Source organism: Anser cygnoides, chromosome 1 (assembly GCF_040182565.1).
Source record: "Anser cygnoides isolate HZ-2024a breed goose chromosome 1, Taihu_goose_T2T_genome, whole genome shotgun sequence".
Taxonomy (NCBI): domain Eukaryota; kingdom Metazoa; phylum Chordata; class Aves; order Anseriformes; family Anatidae; genus Anser; species Anser cygnoides.
The window spans coordinates 3669938-3692608 of record NC_089873.1 but is presented as its reverse complement, the minus strand read 5'-3'; the positions used below and the strand labels follow the sequence as shown (position 1 = coordinate 3692608).

The following is a 22671-nucleotide window of genomic DNA, read 5'->3' as shown; positions in this document are numbered from 1 at the left end:
TTGATTTTTGATCTAGCGAGGGTTTTTCTAGCCATCTAGCCTCGTTCCCACAATCGAGTGGGAAATGAACAGCTTTGGCTGATCCGTAGCATGAAAGCAGCAGGGGCTCTGCTTTAAGGCCTGTGGAACTATTTTGAAGGTAAAATTTTGGCCTCGTGTAAATACTTGCTGTCACGGATTCGAAACCCTCACGAGCTTTGTGGCCAGCCATACGTTCTGCTGTTCCATGGCAGGAGCAGCGGTCACCGCGAGTATTTCTATTCCAGTGTTTTTTTTCGTCTGCTTCCAGAAAAGCTGTGACCTACTTACTCTTCTAAATTATTTTGTTACATAAGAGTCATACAATCAAATTATGTAACACTGATAGCGAAGGCTTTTTCCTGCTCTGTGTCATGGAGGCCTCAAACAGCAGGACCGGGCGGATGGGGGGGGAGATAATGGTTGCTTCAGAGATCCGGGACGCTGGGCAGCCTCCTCTTGTGTGCCTATTAAACTGGATGGCATGAAGCTGTATAATTTCTGTGCTGTTGGAAAGCAAATGTCTGCACAGCTTCTAATGCCTTTCACATAGCGTTCCTCTGTAAGCTCAGTTCCTCTGTAAGCTCACGCACAATTTATGTGCAGTGTGCAAGAGCCTGTTCTGCCTCCAGACAGGTTCACAGGTAGTCCCCAGCAGTGCCAGTAAAAGGCAAATCTACATGTCTCATAGGTTTTCTTGTGTTCCAGTAGTACCGTGAACAGGAAGCCATTCGCCTTTGCCTAAAGCATTTCCGTCAGCACAACTACACCGAAGCTTTTGAGTCGCTGCAGAAGAAAACCAAGATTGCTCTGGAGCACCCCATGTTGACAGACCTGCATGACAAGCTGGTGTTGAAGGGAGACTTCGATGCTTGTGAAGAACTGATAGAAAAAGCTGTGAATGGTAAGGGAAGCGGAGGCAGTCGGGTATATTAATTAAAAAAAGGCATTAAAATGTTACTGCTTTAAATGTTAACGTACACAGCAGTGGGATTGTCTAGTCCATGTTCTATTCATATTTAGCGTGTGGTGTCCTATCCACTTCTGGACTTGTATGTGCATGATGTAGGCTAAAAATTACGGAATCACTTCTCTCTGTTACTTTTGAACCTCTCTTTCCCCTTGAAATGGCAACGTGGTGCACTTAATGGGTGAAGATAGGTTCTGCATGTAAGTGGCTGGCAAGCTGAAGGTGGGTATAGCTATCAGAAAAGTGTTCTCAGCAATGATCCGCATCGTGATCTCTAGTCAGGGCTTTCCACCTGGTTGGAATTTCAGCAGAACTTGTATTTGAGAACTCTGTCTATGGGGACAATGCTCCCTGGAGGAGAGTTTAGGAGTCATGGTGAGTGGAAGAGGCTGACTTCGCTTACTGGTTTACTATTAATTTTTTTACTTGGAACCTTTCATCTCAGAAGCACTGCGTGTAAACGGCTTTCAACGCCTAAGATGGGTGAGATTTACTTTCCGTTGATGGAACGGGATGCACGAATTGAGCTACTGCGGTGAGGTGTTTCCAAAGGCCAGTGCAGCATTTGGATTGCAGCTGGATAAACAGAGGTCCTCATGCCTGCGGGTGTTGAGCTTTTTGATGACGTGCAATTGCTATTCCTGGGAAATCTGTGCTGGCATGAGAGATCCTTGTGCCTACGGACTTATGGACTTAGTGCACTAATTTAATGGGTGTCTGGCACCAGAGGTTTGTTCTGTGTTTTTCTTTTTAAATTCCAGGTTAATCAATCATTTCGGAATCTCTCTTGGATAGATGGCAGTATGCCTGCCTGGCTACCTCAGTGCGTTTTGTACCACTGAAGTTGCAAGCGGTTCTTGAGATGTGATAGAAATGATAGCTTTAAAATCAAGGTCTGTCTTCCATGAAAACCACAATCTTTTCGCGAGGAAGCCGTTCAATGGAGCATGGTGTTAAGGAGTTTCTTGCAACAGGTTGTCAAAAACTGCAGCTAGTGACTTTCTGTGAGTTTTGGCTCAAGGTTTCTCAACCGTAGAAGCAAAACAGCTCAGCTCTGCCCTGTGCTGAGCTCGCTGAGCAGCTGCAAGCATTGAGACTGCATTCGTCCCCGTCCTTCTGAGTGCTGCTTGCCCTCCTGAGACTATGTAGTGTTGTTGGCTGGGAAGGGAGCATAAACAGCTTCCTGCAATGCAGGGGCATTTTGCAACCAGCAGTTTTCTCCCGAGTCTAAGGGCACGCTAGGGTTGTAGGAGGAGAAATCAGCAGGGAGCTGCGGCTGGCTGCTGTTTTGTTAGGCACACGAGCGTCAGGGGCAGCCGATGAGCCCACCGAATTGAGGCAGGATCTGCTGAGAGCCAGAGGGGTGCTATATGCTAACGGGGATGGTTTTGCCAACGCATTAGTCTGCTGCCTTGGCGGCTTAATCTCATCAGTGCCTAGAGGCTGTCCTCTTTCCACTTCATCGCAGGCTGTAGTAGAAACTATTTCTTGAATGGAATTTCACTAGAGATCTAGAATGTGCTGAATTAGGTCCCTCAAAAATTGACTTCTTTTTTTCCACGGGCACTAATGAATCGAATGTTTGTGGCTTTGTTTTCTGTGCTGTCTGTCAGATGTTAATTTCTTTCACTACCGAACACGTAGCATACTGCATTTATTCCCTCCAGCAGTTTTCCCCTAGGGCTTGCATGGAGGTGGTGCTTCTGTGTCTCCCTGGTTCGTTGAGAGCGGGGTTGCTGTCTGCAGTGCTCAGCTTTTCCAGGTGTGGAAGTACTGGCAGTAGACGTGCCTGGTAGAAGAGTCTGTCTTGTGTTGCACTGGCTGGCAGATGGACACTTTCTCCTTGTCAGATTTGATGTGAATAATCCTGGTTCCTGTAATCATGTCCCTTTTTGGAGGTTGGAGAGCTCTGCATCTCTTAAGCAACCTAGAGAAATGCTGTAGTTTGTTTTGTCAGTCCTTTTTTTGTCCCAGCAAGTACAGAAGCAAGTGTTTTTGGTAACAGGCTGTGGATAACTTAGTAGGAGAGTCTTCAAGTAGCACGGTTAAGTTTCCTCACTGTTTTTGAGCGACAGAATAATATGCACAGGCATATTTATATTGCTTTCTTTTAATCTAGCACCGGGCTGGCTGAAGTTAGATGTCAGTGTGTGCATCTCCCATTGCTCTGTTGTTTATCCTTAATGATTTTGCTTGACTTTGAATACATTAACCTTCCTTCCCTCATCCTTTTGCGATTCTTTTTGCTGTCTTCAGCTTTTGTACCCATTTAAAGCTCTATCACCTCCTAGCAAGCACCCTTTGGAGAGAAGTGCTATCTATCCCGAGACACCGAGGCTGCATCCCGTTTATGCTGTAAGCTGACAGAACTTTGCCTAACTGGGTCAATCCAGCCCCTGCTCGGGACAGCGTGTCCCCTGGCACTGGTGCTCGTGCTGCCACGTGGCGAACCAGGTCAGGGAGCTGATCCAGCTAGGATGGGGGAGAGGGGTAGGAAAACCCCTCTGTTTGCCACAAAAAAAACTGAAACTGCGGCTGAAAGAGTTTGTCCAGAGTTGTACCAGATGACTTTAAATGACTTTAAGTCAAGTAACTGGATGTATTTGGTACCTAACAGCTGGGTCCTTCTTCTTTTTGGTAGGATGGGAATAGATGTTATCAGTCTTTCAGCTCTTTCTCCTACAGCATCGCTGCCATCTGCTCCCTGTGGCCCTCCATGGTTACCTGTCCTTGCTCCGTCCTGCACATCTCTGAAGCTCTTCAGTTTGAAAGAACCTCGTCTGCACCCAGCGTTTTGCCTTTTTTTTTTTAGCAGCTTCGTTGTGAAATCTCAGGAGCTTGCAGCTGAATCTGGAGGTTGTGGGGTGTTCTTATGGCTGAACTCCTCTCCGGTGCGGTGTTCTCTCAAATAAAAGCAGGTTAACTTTAGTCCTGCGTATGGCGAGTGCAGTGGAGTTCAAGTGTAGAGTTAATTGAGGTACACAGATCCTTAAATTATCCCTGAAATGGTTCGAAGAGCAAACTGTTCTGTAACAGGCTGGACATGAATATGTGAACTCCTGACCTCCCGCTGTTCTGAGAGCTCGTAGCCTTAAAGGAACAAACAGCAGTGCCGTGAGGTTGACAGAGGTGCCGCTTGCTCCATGCAGTCTAAAATCCCGATCGTAGAGGCTGATATTTGCTGTGGTAGGTATTTAAGAAGTGAGAAGTGATGCATCTCTTGCAGGCTATTTCCATAGGCTTAGTCATGTAGAAAAAGTGTAGGTGGTCAAGAATTAGTGCTAGCAGAGCTAAACTCTTGTTCTTTTGCATTGCTAATGATGAACGCTGTCTTCCACCTCACGTCACCAGATGATTTCTTTTGAGAGCTCAGTGGCAGGCAGCCACACTTTTCCCGCAGATTCTTTTGACTTGTGCATTACACTTAGAAAATGGGCAAATGGAAACTCTGGCAGCTGCCTGACTTCCTCTCAAAAATAAAAAGGTTCCCTAAACCTCAGCTGGTTCACAGACTTGGTTCAAATGCTTAAAATTTGGATTCATTCCTATAGCTTTCAAGCAGCCTATATTATTGAAGGAAAAAAAATCTGCTTAATATTCCTACAGAGAGCATGAGGCGTGCAAATTACTTGGTGGACTGTTTGCAACTACTGTAAACACAGAAAGCTGCCTGAAATGGATTGAAGATCGGCTAGGTTTGCTGCCTATTAGTATTCCAGGGACCGAGGTGTTCTTTCTGGCAGTTTTCATGTCCACATGAGAGATGCGTATGGGGCTGACTTCTCAACAGATAGAGCGATGAACCAGGAGACGTGAGGTACAGCCTGCAGGCTCAAATGTCTCCCCAGACTTGGGATGAACGGGAACAGCTGTATTCTCCTGGAAGCTGTTGACATTGACACTTTAATTTTACCTTCAAATACTTTTGGATTCACGTCTGAGAAAGTATAGACGCTGGTTTGCTGCTTTATCGTACTGGAGGGGAGAAGCTTGCTAGGGATCCGAAGCCCACGTCTTGTGGAAGTTACCTAGAGGCTAGACTCTCACCTGGCATCCTCTTTGTTTTCTGCTTCAGATTTTGTTTGGAAGCATCAACAAAACAAATAAACAGAAAACACCAAACCCAGAAGTCGTGGGCTAAATGTTACTCTGAAGTTTTTCATGCCATTAGCCGTAAAGTGAAGAGAATTCAGTAACCCTCTCTAGAGGCGTGTGTTGTCTGAAGTGAAACCTAATACAACTTTTACCTGTTCTAGATCAGCTTCACCAAGTCAAATATTTTTGTCTGCGATGTTTGCTTTGTTCCTTTCTAGGTAACGTGTAATTGGCTGACAAAATAAAACCTTCGTTTATCAGGGAGGTGGAATTTACTAGGCCCTAACTATTGTGAACTTCGTGTTGTTACAAGCAAAATGCGTCACAACTTGGTGCGAAGTGTTTGAAAATAGTACAAAATAAAAGTTCTGTCTGGCTGCAATTTTACAGAGTAAACATGGACATTGAAATGAGAGACCTCAGAGGCTAAGGAAGTAACTTCCTTTAAAGACCGGAGCTTACCACGTTTTCTACAGTGGACTTGAAATTTATTTTAAACTACCGATTCATTGGAAACAGCTGACAGACATGAGCAGGCCTAGTTCTGATCTTCAGTGCCTTGCAGAAGCTTTGGAGACTTTTTGGTCAGCACTGCTATCCTGGCAAGAAACAGAAGGAGTGCACTCGAACAGGTCTGGCATCAGACACAAAATCCACCTAGAAATCCTCCTTTTTTTTTCCCTGTGGTGTTGGACAGGTGGTGATTCAGCTTCCAAAACAAGCTGCCTCTGGTTTGCGGTGCAAGTGGAATGAACGTGGAACTGCTCCCAGCAGAAAGAAACATTTCTGGGAAGCAAGCTGGAGTGTTTCCAAACCAACGTCCCATGGAAGACAAGAAGCATTATTAAAAGAGGCTGAAGGCACAGTAGGGGAGAAGTGTCATATCTTGACAAGTGCAGCCTGTGGGTGTTGAGCATGGGAGAGAGGTTAAATCACCCTTTCGGATCCTGTGTGGTGTAATTCATCCTCTTGAGCTATTTATGTCCAATTATCCATTGGCTGCCGTGGGGATGATTACAGCCTTGCGTTCTGTCTTGAAGACCCAACGCTAATGATAACCAAAAGGCTGAATTTCTATCTAGGTTTGTGGCTAGAAAAATCTGAGTCAGTATGGGGTTTCTTACAGTGCATACATTTGTTCTGTTGGAAGTTGGCTCTCGTGAATCAGAACTCATGAAACCTCAAGTTTCAAGCCTCTCAAGTCCTGTCCCAGCTTTGCAAGTCCTGAAGAAGTTGGAGTAAGAGCCCTAGTCTTAAAAGCAAAACAAGCCCTTCTACATATGCTGAGCAAACTTTTGGCTTTCCTCAATTACCTAATGCTAGGAGAGAGCTGCTGTTTTTGGCTGTAAGACAGGTGAAAGTAAATCTGCCCTGCTTTCACAGCGTATTGGATCTGAACAACTTGCAGAGCTGAGTTGATGAAAGTTGAAAGCACTTTTGTATTTTGAGACCGAATTCAATACCTTTCAGGAGCTCCTGAGTGCCTTTACTTTGCTAGTAGATGGTCTTTAAATAGAGTATTCATCTTCTCCCAGGAAATCCTTGCTGGCTTGGGTTTTAATTAAAACCTGGATTTCAGTCATAGAATCATAGAATAGAAGGGACCTTAAAAATCGTCCAATTCCACAACCCCGCCACGGGCAGGGACCCAAACACCTATAACCATCATGAATAACCATCATGACAAACTACAGGATAGCAGGAAATGCTTTAAAACATTCTCTGAATGTTGTGTCATGCTTGGAAAAGATTCTTACCTTTTTGTAAATAAATAGGTACGAGTGCACTAAGGAATTTTCTTTCTTCATCTGTGTGCTTACCAAGGGATTTTGTGTAAATAAATGGAGGCATTCGTGATCTGTTCCATTCTTACCTCAAGCCACAATTACTGGGGTTGGAAGAACTGATACCTATCATATACAACTAAATAATTTCATTTTTCCTTTCTTCATTTTCCATTTCTTCACAGAACCACAGAATTGTGTGATTCTGTGATTCTTTTTTTGTGGAATGTACAAGTGATTCCTGAGCTAATTTGCTGGGTCCCATCCTGCTGAATTGCGAATCTCTTAGGTATTACGTGCTTTAGGGCTTCTGAACCCATCCTACATCTGAGCGAGCAGCCGATGTGCAGTGTGCTGTTTTACTACAAAGCTGTGCAAATCTGTCATTGGAGTCCCGAACTTGCCTGTGTTAGTTACCGTAGCATACCGGTGTAAAACTGGCTGTCTGAAGTCACTCTTTTTTATTTTTTTTTTTGGGTACTGTATGGCAAGTGTTTATAGTGCATTTATAAAGAGCTCGTGTCTTGATACGGTGGGATGTAGGCAAGCGACTGCTCGAGGAAAGCTGCGATCGAGGGACTGGCCGTTAGGAGTCTAACAGTTTGTTATACGTGCAGAAAGTTAGGAAGTCTGTCTTACTGGAGTCATCTCAAGGCTGATACCAACAGGTTCCCCAAACTCCTGCTAAGCTCTTTCCAGACTGAAGGGCAGTCCTGGAGAACGTGGGTGTTGTGTATCCCCTCTTCGAAAAACTAAACATTTCTGTAGTAGACTGACATACACAGATCAGAATTAAGAACTGACCTCGGGATGCTGGAAAAAAATGTGTGGTAGGTGTACAGAGGGAGAGGAAGGCACATGGGGAACGTGGATAGAGTGCTGCAATTAATGCTTCTTACATAAATGCTGCAGTTGGCATATCTGGCCAGTGACCTAATGTTGCTTCGGTTTAATTGCTTAAGTCTCTGAAAAGAATGTAAACTAATATTTTGTTTTTCATCCACTGCTTGGTTGTCCCGTGTTGTAGCATTTAAACAATCTGCTTTTCTTCCCTTTTCTTCTTGGATGAAGCTCCAGAGATAGTGCCTCACCTAGTTTCAACTTAACGTGTACTAAAAAGGTTGAATTTTACGTGCACTGGCAACTTCTCTTTCCCTTAAGTGTGGGGGTGGGATTCTAATCTAAATTAAATACACCACACTGGAGATTTATGGATAATTGGCATCACCTGACAGGCAAACAGGGTAATTCTTGATTGATCTAGTAATATGTATTCTTTTTATTATAGTGCTTACACATTTAGTTCATTATTGAGTTTAACAAACTAAATGATGTCTATAGAGAATTTATTTAAAATGAAGACTGGAGAAGCATACTGGATTGAGTATGGCTGAAATAACCTGCTTTAAAAGCGATTTTTTTTCTATAATGGAAGTATGAATGTTTTATACAGCAGAAATTTTGTTTTGCAGATGGTTTATTCAATCAGTATATCAGTCAACAGGAATACAAACCTCGCTGGGGGCAGATTATCCCCAAAAGCACCAAAGGTAAGGATATTTCTTAAGATATAACCTTCATACTGCTAGTTCTGTCGTGTTCCTTTTTGGATACAGAGCAAGAAAGCCTCCTGTCGGACAGCTGTTCAGGGGAAAAATTGCCATTTATAAAGTCGGTGAAATGCAGCCTGGACTCAGGCTGAGCAAGGAACGCAACAGGAACACTAGCTGTAACTTTAAGGATAGCTAATCGGTTCAAAAACGAAACTCAGAATGTAGGTTAAGCATAAGAACAGTTAGCTGTGTGGCAGGATTTAATGCATGGAGTCATCTTAAAGGGCAACATACAGCTAAGAGTGGTAAATAAATGCTTTATCTTAACATGGAGTATTTTAAATTTGAGACATCTTTTGAAATCTTTGCCTATTGTGCAGTAAATTCTTCAGTTCAGGTTTATCTCTGGTGTTCTCTGCCTTGAAAAGTCTCGTAACAGCAACCTTGACTACAAAGTACAAAAATCACTGTCATATATCAACCTTAGTATTCGAAGTGACAGTCACCAAACGTGGAGGCCCATACCCAAACCTCTTGGGAAGGGTTATCTATGAGAACAAGTAGATTTCTCTTCCAGCAGAATGCCGGTTGTCTTTCTAATGTTGCTTCCCAGGGGTGATGCCTGTCCTGAATGTTTAAGAAATCTGAAGTGCTTGGGAAGCTGCTTTAATTGGACGGTTGGAATTCCCTTATGTGAGAATAAATAATTGGTGCAAAGCTAACAACTCTTCTGTATCCGTACCATTAGCTCTTTGCTTCTATCCCTTGGGTACGGGGCCGTGTCATTTGAGTATCTGTTCTCACTCGTCTGCCTTCAGGCGGCTTTGGGTGAGAGAAGAAAGGGGAGCAAAAGATTCTGTGTCCCCAGCACTGAAGAGCTTCAGAGAGAGCTCAGGCCTCAGTTGTGGGGACCTGCATGCTTCAGGAGCTCCCGAGCTCCTATGCAAGGCTCGCAGAATTGCAGTAGGGCACTGTATTCAATGTAGCTCTCTCTAATATATGCCAAACTGTATATATTTATATTGCACGGAAGAATACTACCTGGAGAAAACTTTGTTAATGCTTAAGGAATGGCAAGTTGTTAAATTGCTCTGCTTTTTTATAGTACTGAAGTTATTATATATTAAGCTGTATATTTTTCATTTAGAGTCTTATTATGGACCAACACTCTCTCCTTCCTTTTTTTTTTTTTTTTTTTTTTACAAGGTGATGGGGAAGACAGCCGACCAGGGATGAGAGGAGGCCATCAGATGGTTATAGATGTTCAGACCGGTGAGTAGTTGCTGGGTTTCTTAACCGACTTAATTACTTAATGAGATATTTTTCAGATAAGTGTGCAAATGTGTTCTTCAGGGAATGTCTTAATTTAAATTTCTGAGGTGAAATTGCACTTTTTAATAGTTACATTAAATACTGTGCTTTCTTTTCTACTCCAGCTGCTTTTCCCACCCACTTCTCCCTGCTCGTTCTCCTTTAGGCCTGTTTCACTAAGAAACCAAGAACAATTGGTTTTAATTTTTGTTGTTCTTCCTCTCCTTTTTGAGCAGATGCTTAGACAAGAGAAAAGAAATCAGGGATGATTATTTCCCTTATCTATTACATATTGTGTGCTTTGGAATAGCACTCAAGCAATAGAACTGATGTGTTGAAACATTCATTCTGTTTTGGTTAGAGTGGCTTCTACCTTCAGCTATTTTTGTGCAAGAAACTCCATTTAAATAGATATTATTTGATGCTTTTTATGGCAATGCTTTCTATAGCGGTTTAAAGAATGGTTCAGCCTCTGTTTCAAAGAGCCCACAAAGAGAAGAAAGGGGGATATGGGTAACAATTCTGCTGATATTATATTCCATAATTTTCCATAGCTTTGTCTTGCTTTTATTTAATCATATTTTGGGGTACGTTATTCTTTACTAAAGTAACCTTTCAATTATGCATCCCTGCTTGCATCTTTTCTAAGCAGAGGATTTGTACGAGTAATACAAGTTTCCTTAGGTAAGGAGAAATAAGATCAGGGTCATCAGTAGCAAAGAGGTGTCATTGGGGGAGTTGGCACAAGCACTACTGTGGCCGTATCTGTTGTGGTCATATGGAAAGGGACTGAAGCATGTGACAGAACAGTACCTTCAGGAGTAATTTGCTAAGTCATAGTGAACAAGCAAAAATGCAGCAGTAGCTGCAGTCTTTGGCTTTTACTCAGGATGTAGTTACCGGGCTAGAGAAAGCATTCGAGTTGTTTTGTATATGAAAGCAAACTTTTTTTTCGGTGGAAGAGATTCATTAGAATAAAATGCTGCTGGAGGATTGCTGGTGTTTGCCTGCAAAAGAAGCTGTGAACGCTCCCTAGTGGTCCTGGTGAATAAGTAGCAGCGGCTGTTTGACAGGCGTGCCGAAGTAAGACGAGGCATGTGAACTTGGCAAGGGGCAGGCAGTCCTTTAGACCTGCTGAAAGAAAGAAAGCTGTGGTAGTGTGAGCCTTCATTTCATATTGGTTTAAGTCTTAGCAAGCATATCATCTCTGCTTTAGACTTAGATTTTCACTCTGCTGTCATAAGGCAGTAAAAAACATGGATAATTGATTTTTTTTTGACTTAAAACTGGCTGGAGAGCATGTGCAGAAGGAGTCCCAGTGCACGAGAACTGGATTTCAGTCCTCTCCTGCTGCAGCTCTCTCCAGTGGGGGCAGAATACCTTCCTTCAGATAGTTTCGCAGTGGGATATTTGGGAGGTTGCCCTTAGTTTTGCTTCCAGGCCCATTGAGGCTTGTAGAAGCTCATACGTTATTGAAATTAAAAGGTTTGCCATGTAATTCAGCTTACGGACAGGCCAGGGGAAGTTCTTGGTGCTGTGTGTATTCTTAAACCCAGCTGCTGCTGACTGCTTGAGTTTTCCTTTTGAACGTAGGTAGCGTTTAACGAGACTGTGGGAATTTGGCCAGCTATGTCAGGATGTGTTTTGCAGACTGGAGCTGGTCTCCCTGGCCAGTCTTGAGCAAATCTAGTATTGATGGAAAAAGGAGCAGCAGCACACTCAAAGACATCGTCCCTTCCTTACCCACATGCTTGTTGAGCTGTATTCTGAGGTTTTTGGGAGGTGAAGGAGTAGTTCACTTTGCATTCCTCATTAGGTTGGGGAAGTCCTTTCAAAAATGACTGCTTTCCTCAACTTTAATCTTTTGGAAGCAAACTTAACAAAATCAGACTCATAAGGAGGTTCTGATGTTTCATATCACATAGAACAAGCTTGGGAAGCAAACTTTAATCTCCAATGTCAAGCCCTGCTGTAGCTCTGGATATAACTGCAGAAGGTTCTGCTTTTTGATTAACCTCAAGGAGATATTAGCCAGTTGCTACTGATTACAATAACAAACGTTTATTTTTATTAAGTTTTGTATAGTACCGAGCCTGCTGGATGCACGTGTTAGTGTCAGGATAGGGATATGGGCTTGTAAGTAGTCGAGTTACATCTCGAGTTACTGATAGCCAGTTGAGTCACCGTGAGCTCTTGTTTATGCTCTAAGTTTCAGGCAGAAAATAAGTGAACTTCGCCTAAAGTGCCTTTTAGCATGTCTTATCTTCCAGTTAGGGGAGGCTGAAAGCAACTAAAAGAGCAGTTACGGCATCTCTGCTGGCAAACAGTGACTTGTGGTGGTGTAGCTCCCTTCTGTCTGATGTTCGCGCACTTAATACTTGCTGCAGCTGTCTTGGAATAAGCACAGTGTTCTTTGTGCTTTGAAAAACCTCCGTAGCATATGGAAACGAGGGCACAGGCATTTTCGGATGCGGAACTGAGACTGCAGCTTGTTATTGTCCCATGTCAAAAATGTGGTAATCGTTAATTCTCACAATTTTTTCCAGGCTTTTGTTTGTATTAGCGCTCAGACTGGAATGACCCTGGGTGGCGGAATTAGGAAGTTGTTCTTGGTATGCCTATAGAGAAACGTTTACAAAGAGGCATTCCTAGTTACAGTTGGAAACCGCTGGTGTGTACATTAAGGCTCTAGGCTGTAAATGAAAGCAGAAGATTTATGCTTCTGCTTTGCCTGCAAAGCACATGCCTCGTGTAGCTCTCTATAGGAGGCTGGGGAGTTTCCTGCACTCTTTTACGAGGAAGGAGAGGTGTTAAGGTAGTCACAGCCCTAAACAAAAAAGCATCCCCAAAACACCAAAAGCGAAAACAACCCTGAAGCTGCACAGGGGCGTTCTGTGTTAAGTGAGCTGGATGTCTGTCATGAAAACCTCCAATTTATGTAGGTCCTGGTGAAATACCCAAGCACTAAAGGGCAGGCTTGTATAGCACAGTGCTTTACAGATGCATTAAGTGCTGATAGGATGATTGCCCGAATGCAGTTTTGGAAAAAGGTCTAGGTGTCTGTCTAGCACTGTACCTTGATTATCACAACACTGATTATGCCCCCTCAGGCCTTTCTGTAGTTCAGATATGATGTGTTATGAAATGCCAAGCCTGACTCTGGAAGAAGGTGGGAATGGGTAAGCAGGCTGCCCCATTCAGGCTTTAAGGAATACCGTCCGTATTTTAGAGGAATATCTATACTGGATTTTGGATGTCTGGTTTATAATTCCATAGGTAAAGTGGATTTTTTCCTCCTCTCTTGTAGAGCAAGTATAATTTTATATGAATGATAGTGTAGTCCCTAAGGCCATGTAATTTGTTTGGGTAGCAGAATGATGTCTTTAGGATTTGAGAAGAAAATAAACTAGTACGAAAGTTGTTCTATTTAAGAGACTCTTCCATGATATATTCTAATTTTTTCCAAGGTTCATCTTTATTTCATTTAGATAAAGCCTCCGTATGTTTTCTGACTAGCCTGTTAGAAGTAATAGCTAAGCAACCAGTATGATTTTGGTCTGCATTTCTCCTAGCTATGGCAACTGAAACATTTTCTGAAGGAAAATATTAGTGAAGCGATCTTTATCAGTGTTTGTGCTACCTCTGTTCAGTCTCTGAAGTGAAACTAATTTGTGATTTCAGATGTACATTATTTCCCCTTTCCCTTTGTGAGGAATTCTGCTCGCTTCATTGTGTTAGATAAGTGAAAAGAAATCTGTAGGCTGGGAACAGTGGGAGATTGAAAACGGTGGGCACGGTATGCTCATGGTCTACGTGGAGATGGTGAGACTGGCCCAAAAGAAGCACGGAGAGATGAAAAAGATGAAGTGAAAGCAGCAGACATGAGAAAAGATGCTGTTTTGCCTGAGGAAAACACTGCTATCCATAAGATATTTTATTTAAAGACAGGACTTGTGTACAAGATGAAGAGATCTCTGAAACAAAACACAGATGGCTTCTAAGCTCTGAAACACAAACAGCTGCTGCATCCTGGAGGTTACTCAACTTCATGGGGCTTTTGCGTTTGAGAAGACTTTGTCTGCGTTGTATGCCTACCCAGACCAGCCTGAGCCTGAAAAAAATGCATCTGGCCACCATCTGCACTGAACAGCAATTCAGAAACTGAATGGTGTGATAGAATCACGGAATCATTAAGGTTGGAAAAGACCTTCAAGATCATCTGGTCCAACCATCAGCCTACCACCAATATCACCCACTAAACCATGTCCCTAAGCACCACATCCAACCTTTCCTTGAACACCCCCAGGGACAATGACTCCACCACCTCCCTGGGCAACCCGTTCCAAGTGGTGCACTTGTGCTCTGAGTGCTCCCTTACGACAAGCGCAGCTTGCAGATATCTAAAGCTGTGCTTACTGCAGGAGGTGCCATCCTTTAGTGGAAGGCTTTTCAGGTGCCTTGCACACAGCTTTCCTGAGACAAGTCCTCCTCCAGACCTAGGAACGCTGATTCTCAAGGGCACCCTCGGCAAGTTTGGGGTGACAGCAAACCATGGAGGGAGCAGCTGATAAACTGGAGGACGGGACTGTAATCAGGGGGGCTGGAGGAGAGAGCTGACAGAAGCCATAGGAGGTTCAGCCAAGGTAAATACAGAATCCTGAAGCTGGGATGTAACGACTGGGTGGCGAGCAGCTTTTCAGGGCTGTAGACAGCTGAATGCCAATCTGCAGGGTGTCCTTGTGGCGATGAAGGCCAACCTTCTGTGGGAGGCTTAGCAGAAGCAGGACCAGCAGGTTGGGGCACGATGATGTCCCTCTACGTGGTACTTGTGTGGCTGCCTATGGAGTGCTGTGGTACAATAAAGGTGGTGGCCTCCAGAAACTCAGTCCAGTGAAAGGATGGTTGGGGCTGGAGCACCTGGTGTACGAGGAGATGCTCGGGGAGCTGGTTTGGTTCTGCTTGTGGAAGAAAAGGCTCAGGGGAGAACTTACTTGTCTTCAACTAGCTGGTGGAAGTGTGTGGAGAAGATGGACGTTCATTTTGGGGGTGTGCAGGAATAGGATGAGGGGCAGCATACAGAAATTGCAGCAAGGGAAATTCCAGTTAGATACTACCAAAAAAAAAATATCATAATGAAGATGGTCAGTAACTGGAGCAGGGGTCCAGATATTCTGAAATATCATCCTTGGAGCATAGCTGAATATGTCCCTGCACATCCTGTTCTACTCTGAGGGGTTGGGGAGAGGACTCTTGAACTAGGTGACTCCCAGGGGTCTTCGCATATGAAATAATTTTGAACCTGTGGAGGACTGTTCTAGCAGGCACATGGAAATACCATTTGACCAAATTGTTTAGTTAAAGAATCACCAGGGTGGTAGTGCGTTCATTGCCCTGATGAAACAGGGATGCTGCAGTAGACCAAACGTCTTTCACCAGCCTGATGTTAGCAATTTGCCGTGTTACATCCTGGTAGGAAGACTTGCTGTGCCAGAATCCCACCAAGGATTTCACCATGCAGTGAAGACGGAGTCAAGAGAAGTTGGAAAAGCCGGCCTTGGCCTCAACTGAAGCTTCCCCAGGGTTTTGGGGATTTAACAGGGATTGAAGAAGGCTTCATAATGTACTCTTCTGAAGAATGGAACTTGCAGAGAGGCCATCAGGAAATACGTTAATTATTTTCTCTGATATTTTGAGGATTGCTCCAGTACCTTCCAGTCTTTTGGGGAGTAAGGAAAGGGAAGAATTCAGACACTCCAGAAACATTTCTGACTGAACAAGCAGTTGAAAAATTTTCATCGAACGTATTTAATTCAAAGTGTTGGATTTTTGCTCAACAAGGAATGTGCAGGAGATAAGGCTAAGATGCTGGAGGAGAACTGGTAAAAGCTTCGGGTAGATGTAACTGCTTTCATGTTGTTCTTGTTGCCTTGCAGGTAGATCTGAAAATTCTTCCAGTCTGTCCTTAAAGCAGAAGAGAGGCTTGCTTTAATAAAGCAATATCAATATTTCTGTGTTACATAGCGCTTGGGTACAAGGAAGAATCTCTTCTCTTCCAGAGAGGGATGCCCTGCTTGCATCTTGAGTTCCCTAGTGCTACTGAAGTAGAAATAATTACATCGATGGGAGACTGCTGTTTCCCCTCAAGCTTCACACTCCAGCTGCCTCCAAGTTTATACTCTATTCCTTGTCAGCCCTCCTCTTTGAGCATGTGCTGATACGTTGATGAGATGTTGTGGAAATGCATGGGAATACTGGATGTGTACTCTGAGTCCATCCTGGTGGGTGATTTGCTTGAAAAGTGAACGATTATCCTCCCACAAAACCCGAGTTGAAAAATAGAGTGGGAGGTATGATACTGGTTGTGGAACAGATTAAAGTTCAAATTTTGTTTTGGAGGGGAAAGAAAAAAACCACTAATTTTTCCTTATACTTTGGGAGAACAGTTATGAACTTCAGAAGAACTCTGGAAAAACTATTTACCTGGCATTACCAGCAGCAGATGAATTTATATATTAAGAAATGTTCCTGTAAAACTACAGAAACTTGCTATAAAACCGTATGTAATTCTGTAATAAGATTCACAATGATAGTCATTCTGGGTCTAGGTAGTGATGGAGCCTTTCTTCATCTGGACTGTGTTTCTATGTCAAGGTGAAAAATAAATTTGGTACGCAGTCCCATGTACACTCATGTTGTTCTTGGATTCTGTGGATGCTCACGGTTCACCCTATAACTATATGATTCTTCTCCTTTTTTGGTGCTTACATGCCACTTAGTTCTGCCAGCTTGGTTTAGGTAACTTAAAATCTGAGTTTTCATGAAATTCATTCAGGTTTGCTATTAAATTTCATCCGAGACGACAAAGCCTTTGCAGGCAGGCATGACGTTTTGGCAAGGCCCCAGTAGGATACTTAGCTGGTGCCAAATCTTTTATTTTCCTCGGCTATCAATGAAGCTGTTGTGGTAATGTGGGTTTTGTGAGCTGTGAGAATTTATGCGCACAAAGGGACCTGCTCTTTGCAGGGAACACTGGGAGCCCTGAGTCCAGGAGGAAGGGTAATTAAAGTTAATGAACCAGGGTAACCTTTCCATGGTGATGACCACTATCCTGATGGTAGGTGAGGGTCAGGGACTATTCCCGTTTTATAATCGCACTTCTAGCTCTGCTCTTTAATTGGTGTTGGATTAAAAATTGGCCGTTACCTTCATAATAGAACTGGCTTGTGGATTTTAAAGGAGTTTTTCAGAGCTCTGCAAGTCTTCAGTGGCTTGTTCTTCTTGGGCTTGGTTGTATGTTGGGTCTTAATGCAGTCTGAAAATGCGGTATTTTTAGTATTCGAGACTAGATAGTGAAGTTTCAGTAGTGGAAGTGGTTTAGTCATCTCTTGATGTCAGAACAGACTTCTTAGATGCTTCCCATGTTCGGGGCTTCATCTAGTTTGATCAGCAAGTCAGGGAAGCCTTTGAACTTGGTGTGCTTCGAGTGGTTATGAGTTTAAGGTAAAGGTGCTCCAAAGATGGGCCTGGAACGTTGAATTATGTCTGTTACTATTCTACTGGCAGGCTTTTGTGGCATCAGGTAAATTACATTATGCAAGCTATTCCCCTTGAAGAGGATTTTATAGTTGAAGTAAATTTTCCTTTATAAGGGATTGACTAAAAAGAAAAGCTTTGTGGCTGCTCTCTCAGAAGTCGTCTTTTGCTATAGGTTTTACATCAATCAGGGACCAAACTGCGACTTCACTGACAAAGACTAATAACGCATGGCATCCAAAATGTTAAATACTGTTAATTTGCCTGTCTTGAGTTTTAATCAGAAAGCTGTGGATTTGATTGACTTGTAAGTAAAAGCAGAAATAGAAAATGATTCCTCATGAGTTGGCAGTATATCAGTCCTGAAAATTTCCATTACTAAAAATTGACACTTTTGACAGTTTTTACTTTCTGTCCTGGTGACTGGTTCCATTCAAAGAGGAACGGTGCTTTGTAAGAATTGGTTTCACTTTTTTTTTCTGATGATCATTAAGACCTACAGTCTATTTGTCACAAGTGTTTCGTATATTTGTCACAAGTGTTTCATAGGTATTAACCTGTTTAAAGGTATTCTCTTTATTTAAAATAATAAAAAAATAACGTTCTTCCTTTTTTTTTTTTTATTAGAAACTGTTTATTTGTTTGGTGGCTGGGATGGAACTCAAGACCTGGCTGACTTTTGGGCATATAGCGTGAAGGAAAACCAGTGGACTTGTATATCCAGAGATACAGAGAAAGAGGCAAGTTCTACATCCATTCTGATATATATGCGTTATTTTACAGAAAAAATACCATGCTTCTGAAGTGCTTGTATTAATATATAGCGTGCTGAAAGAACCATGAAATTCAGACCATAAAGTTTTGAAGACTTTTGAAATGCTTACCCTGGGAAAACGTGAAATGGATGTGAATTTGAAGTGTTAAGCCTTTCCCCTCCAGTAATCATTATTTCTCAAGAGCAGACTGATCAACCAAAATCAGCTCAGTGATTAAAACATGAGTTTAATAATTTGATAGGACTGAACAACCAGGCTGCTGAATAAACATTTCAGACCTGATGCTGGTTCTGAGCTTCAAAAATAAATTCTTTTTTAGCTTCTGTCAAAAATGTAAGTAGAAATAGACAACTACGAGATAGAAGTTAAGAGAACAGAGGGTAACTGCCAGAGGCCACACAATCCTAAGAGTTTTTGTGGCATTCAAGCCATTTTCCTTGGCCTCTTTTGCTTGCTATTTGACGTATGAAACCTCTGAAATTAATGTAGCTTGGGTTATAGGAGGTAACAAAAAAGGTCCAGAACCTTTGGCTCATGTAATTCACATTACTATATACTGTGAAATGTTAAAATTTCCTGTAGTTATTGCGTTCCAAGTTCGTTACTTGTTTGTCAGAGCATAACTTAAGGAAATTCATGCAGACTCTTCCTGAAGGTCCGAGAAGTTTGAGATTCCACTACTTTCTGACAGATAAATTTAGGAGTTGATTTCCCCAACTATTTGAAAAAGGCATAAACATGTCTTCTCATTTGAATTTTTCCACGTTCTTGTCACTAGCTTATTTTATGAGCTTCTGCGCTAGATTAAATAACACTTGAATATTGCCATTTTTTTTCCTGGCAAAGGTGTTTAGAGGTTGTAATCAAGTAGGACAAATAGCATGAGCTGAAAATCTCGCAGTAAGGCACTTCCCTAGCCTTCAAACCTGTTTGTCGTGCACATACTGTTTTCAACATCCTTTACAAAATGGGCTATAACAAAACTGAATGTGATATTCTAGTATCTATCTTAATAGTGCTGTATAAAGGTAGAATTGTCCTTATGTTTCATATCCTTGTGAGTAAATTTTTTTTTTACTCTTTTCATCACTGCTCACAGCTTTGTAATTCTCGTGGCTCCATGCTTGTTTAGTGATAAGGTGCTCAAGTTGGATTTGGTCTTTCAGGGTCCAGCGGTGTAGGTTGGGCTTGTGTTGCCTCTGTTTACATCTGGAGCTGTGGGTTTCACTTGAAGAAAAGTTCTCACCGTTTACCTAACGGGTAACATCCCTAGGATAACAAAGGCTGTGTGTGACATAATTACGAGGAAACTGGGACTTTACCACATGTTGACAAAAGAGATTAAGATAAAGCTAGACCTTCCTTTGCTCCAGAAAGTAAAGAACCAGCAATATTAAAAACGAACAAAACCAATTTTAACTGTCTTTTCTTTTACTTTCCTTCTTGCTTTGTGTACCTACCTAGTGTGTACATTTGTCTCGGAATGCAATGTAATAGGGCCTTCCTGTCTAAAGGGGTGACCGTGCTTTCTTCCTGCCCATACCAGGGTGGGTAGTTCTGGTGTTTCTTTAAGGGATTCATTTTATTTTTTTGCTGGGATCCTTTCTTATCCGGTTGAGCTTCTGTAGAGCTTGGGAGGCCTGGCTGGGATGCAAGGCATCAAGCAGTGCCAAAAGCAGCGTATGTTTTCTCCAAGTTCCTCATGCCTGACTCTAGCATGGGTAATGCTGGGATGGGAACGAAGGAATACAAAAAAGGGCAGCTATGGAGGAAAAAAAGTTAAGAGTGCGATGGCAGGTCCAGAAACTCAAGTGGAAGATGGAAGGGTCTTGGACTGAGAGGAAGCAAGGTAGGAGAATTAAAGAAAAGGAAAATTGAATTGAATGTATGAGTAACTTTGAAAAAGAGACATACTTCATAGAGGAAAGTGGGAAGAAAGCATGTGGATTTAGAAATGGAGTTCCAGAAGGGTTTTAGGTGTGGATATAGTCTTCAGTAGATGTCAGAAGGTGGACTACTGAGGCATAGTCCAAGATTTTGGTGACTTACTGAAGTACTGTGAACTGGCTGCTGCTAGCACTTACAGCAGTCCAGCAGTATTTTTTTTTTTTAATTAGATCTGGATAAAACTTGATTTAGAAATGAAAAGGTCAATCTCAAATGGAGAAGTAAATTCAAAAACAAAGACTCCAGATGTTTCTCTAATAGGAACATCAACTGTTCACAAACAATTTGCTAAAAGGAAATGTCTGTTGACATGGAATTTCTGAAAATATTCAATGTAGATTCCAGTAGAACTTAGTCTTGTTTTTGTGTTATGTTGTGCTTGTTCTGCTTCTTGCTTTTTTTTTTTTTTGTTCTAATTAATCAGTGACACCGGTTAAATTAGCCACTGAATAATTAAGCTTGGACAAGAGCATAGGACGGTAAAAGTTGCATCTTATCCAGCATCGTCTTAAGGGTAACACAGAGCAACATTTTGGGCTAAAGGAACTGATAGCTTCTGTTGCAATGCCAGATTATCGTTGTCTTCCCCTTGGCATCATGTTACAAAGCTTGTGGTGACCTTTTAGTAAAGCATGTTGATGCTGTTTTTCAGAATTTGCTAGCGAGTTGGAGAAATGTTTCTTTGTCACCTTAAATTGCATTTGTGATTTTTAACAGTTCAACTACCAATGCTAATTTTCCATAGCCGTTATGTTGGAAAAATGCTCACAGCACTGCTGGAAGAACTGATCACCCACGTTCTTTTTTTTTTTTTTTTTTTTAAATAAGTGTTAAGGACTCAAGTGTGATGTTGAGTTGAATCACTAGTATACACATCACAGCTGCCGATGGACAAACGGACCTGAATTTGACCTTCCCCACCATCCCTCCAGTGTATGGAGCCAGCAAGGCTCCTGCAGTCCTTGTCAAGTCCTCCTCCTCCACGACTGCATCCTTGCAAGGGAGGTACACCGTGACCTTTTAACTGGCCCCACAACTTCTGTCTCCTCCGTGGAGTGCTTGGGCATGCATCAGCTCTACAAATCAGTTGGCATGAGGCATGGCCAAAATACATGAAGCCTAAGAGCCTTTAAGAGCTTGTCCTCTGAACTGAGTGGAATGTTCTGACAAATGCTGTTGTCTCCAGGGTTTGTTAGTGGTTGTAGATTAGTAGACCTTTTCAGGATTTGAGAATAAATAGCTTTGAGAAAACAAACATTGTCATTCTTTGGGCATTTTGGTCCTAGGCCAGTGTCAATTAATAGGGAAACTTAATGTGTATGTTTTGGTGTCTAATATTTCTAGTTTCCAAGCAGTAACTTTCTTTTGGAAAGGGTAATTTAGTGAAAGTCGGTAAAGGAGAGCAGTTTAAGTGGATAGGTAGGAAAAATTTAATTTGGAGTAAATTACTAGTTATGTGGACTTACGGGATCATAATGCTAAGAGATGTCTATGGCTTTGGAGATTTGATAAATGAGAATCTAGAAGCATGATAGTAGACATTTTGTATTTCACTAGTATTGCTGTGCCTCGTTTCAGTACTTCCTAGACATCAGAAGAGATGAAGGTTCTTCCTTCAAACATTTTTATTGTGCATAGTAGTAGCTTGTTGGGCACGGTATGTTGACTCATCCGCATTTTGGCTTTCTTAGGCTCACGCACAAGCTCTGTGAAGGACATGGAAATTGTGTAAATGGTTTAGGTGACACTTATTTCCCAAACTTTTAAGTGTTTCTTGTCTAAGACTCTTAGGTAGCAGACAAGGTCTTTTCATGGGTTAATTGGTTAAGAGGAGAAATCATTTCTCACAATGAAGGAAAGCGGAGGTCAACAGGTGCCTGCTGTTCAGTAGGTTCAAAGTGATCTAGAAAATCGGCATATGGTAAGGTGACAATTTGCTGCTAACATCAAATGCTTTTCCGGGATACTGACAATAAAAGCTGACAAATGTAGAAAGATCTTAAGGTAGTGAGAGCCAGAGTGAATTTCATCTGCTATTGTATTTCCAGTTAAATTTTTTATGGTGTATGGATGCTTTGCTTTACGTTTGTTGACATAGTTGATTTACCCAAAGTTTCCGATGTCCTATTACCACACAAGCATTTTATGCATTTGTAAATGTTTCTGACACCTGATTTTTTTTTTATGGAGTGGGGTGATGCTCAAATACGTCAGCTCATCCATGTAAAGCTTTTACTCTCTGCTGTTTTGAAGTGTAGAACTTGAACTAGTCTCAAATATTGACTCCTTCTTGCAGATGGTGATGTAGTTTGGAAGATGCTTTGAGTGACTTGAGGATTTTCTGTTTTGAATACTGTAATGTTTATGGACTTGAGATCTAATGCACTGAATCTGCCATATCCGAGTAGTTCCAGTTGTACAGATGCTCAGTTGTACGAGATGCCTGGTACCACAAGAGCACACAGGGAGAAAGCAGCTGTCCCAAAAAGCCTGCAATAGAAACTTGGATCCTGCAGATATACCTCTGAGCCAACTTCCTAAGTAGTGTAAATGCCTACAAAATTAGGGACGAAGAAGGCAGATGCTGAAGTGAACCCAATGAAACGTATTCTAGGCTGATCCTAAATATTCCTGTTTTATTTCTTCCCCCCTGCATAGAAGGATAATGATATAAAAATGTTCTA

General features: G+C 42.2%; 1 protein-coding gene across 3 annotated transcripts in view; it reads left to right on the top strand.

Moving 5' to 3' along the window:
* MKLN1 (muskelin 1) overlaps positions 1 to 22671 on the top strand; it is a 94236-nt gene that overhangs the window by 32216 nt on the left and 39349 nt on the right. For 2 of the 3 annotated variants that reach the window (XM_067001431.1, XM_067001401.1), the window contains exons 6-9: positions 730 to 922; positions 8340 to 8417; positions 9627 to 9692; positions 17892 to 18004. In XM_067001431.1, the coding sequence (XP_066857532.1) occupies positions 730 to 922; positions 8340 to 8417; positions 9627 to 9692; positions 17892 to 18004 (450 nt within the window). Of the gene's footprint in view, positions 1 to 726; positions 923 to 8339; positions 8418 to 9626; positions 9693 to 17891; positions 18005 to 22671 lie in introns of all 3 variants that reach the window. The other variant, XM_048062481.2, reaches the window with a different exon arrangement.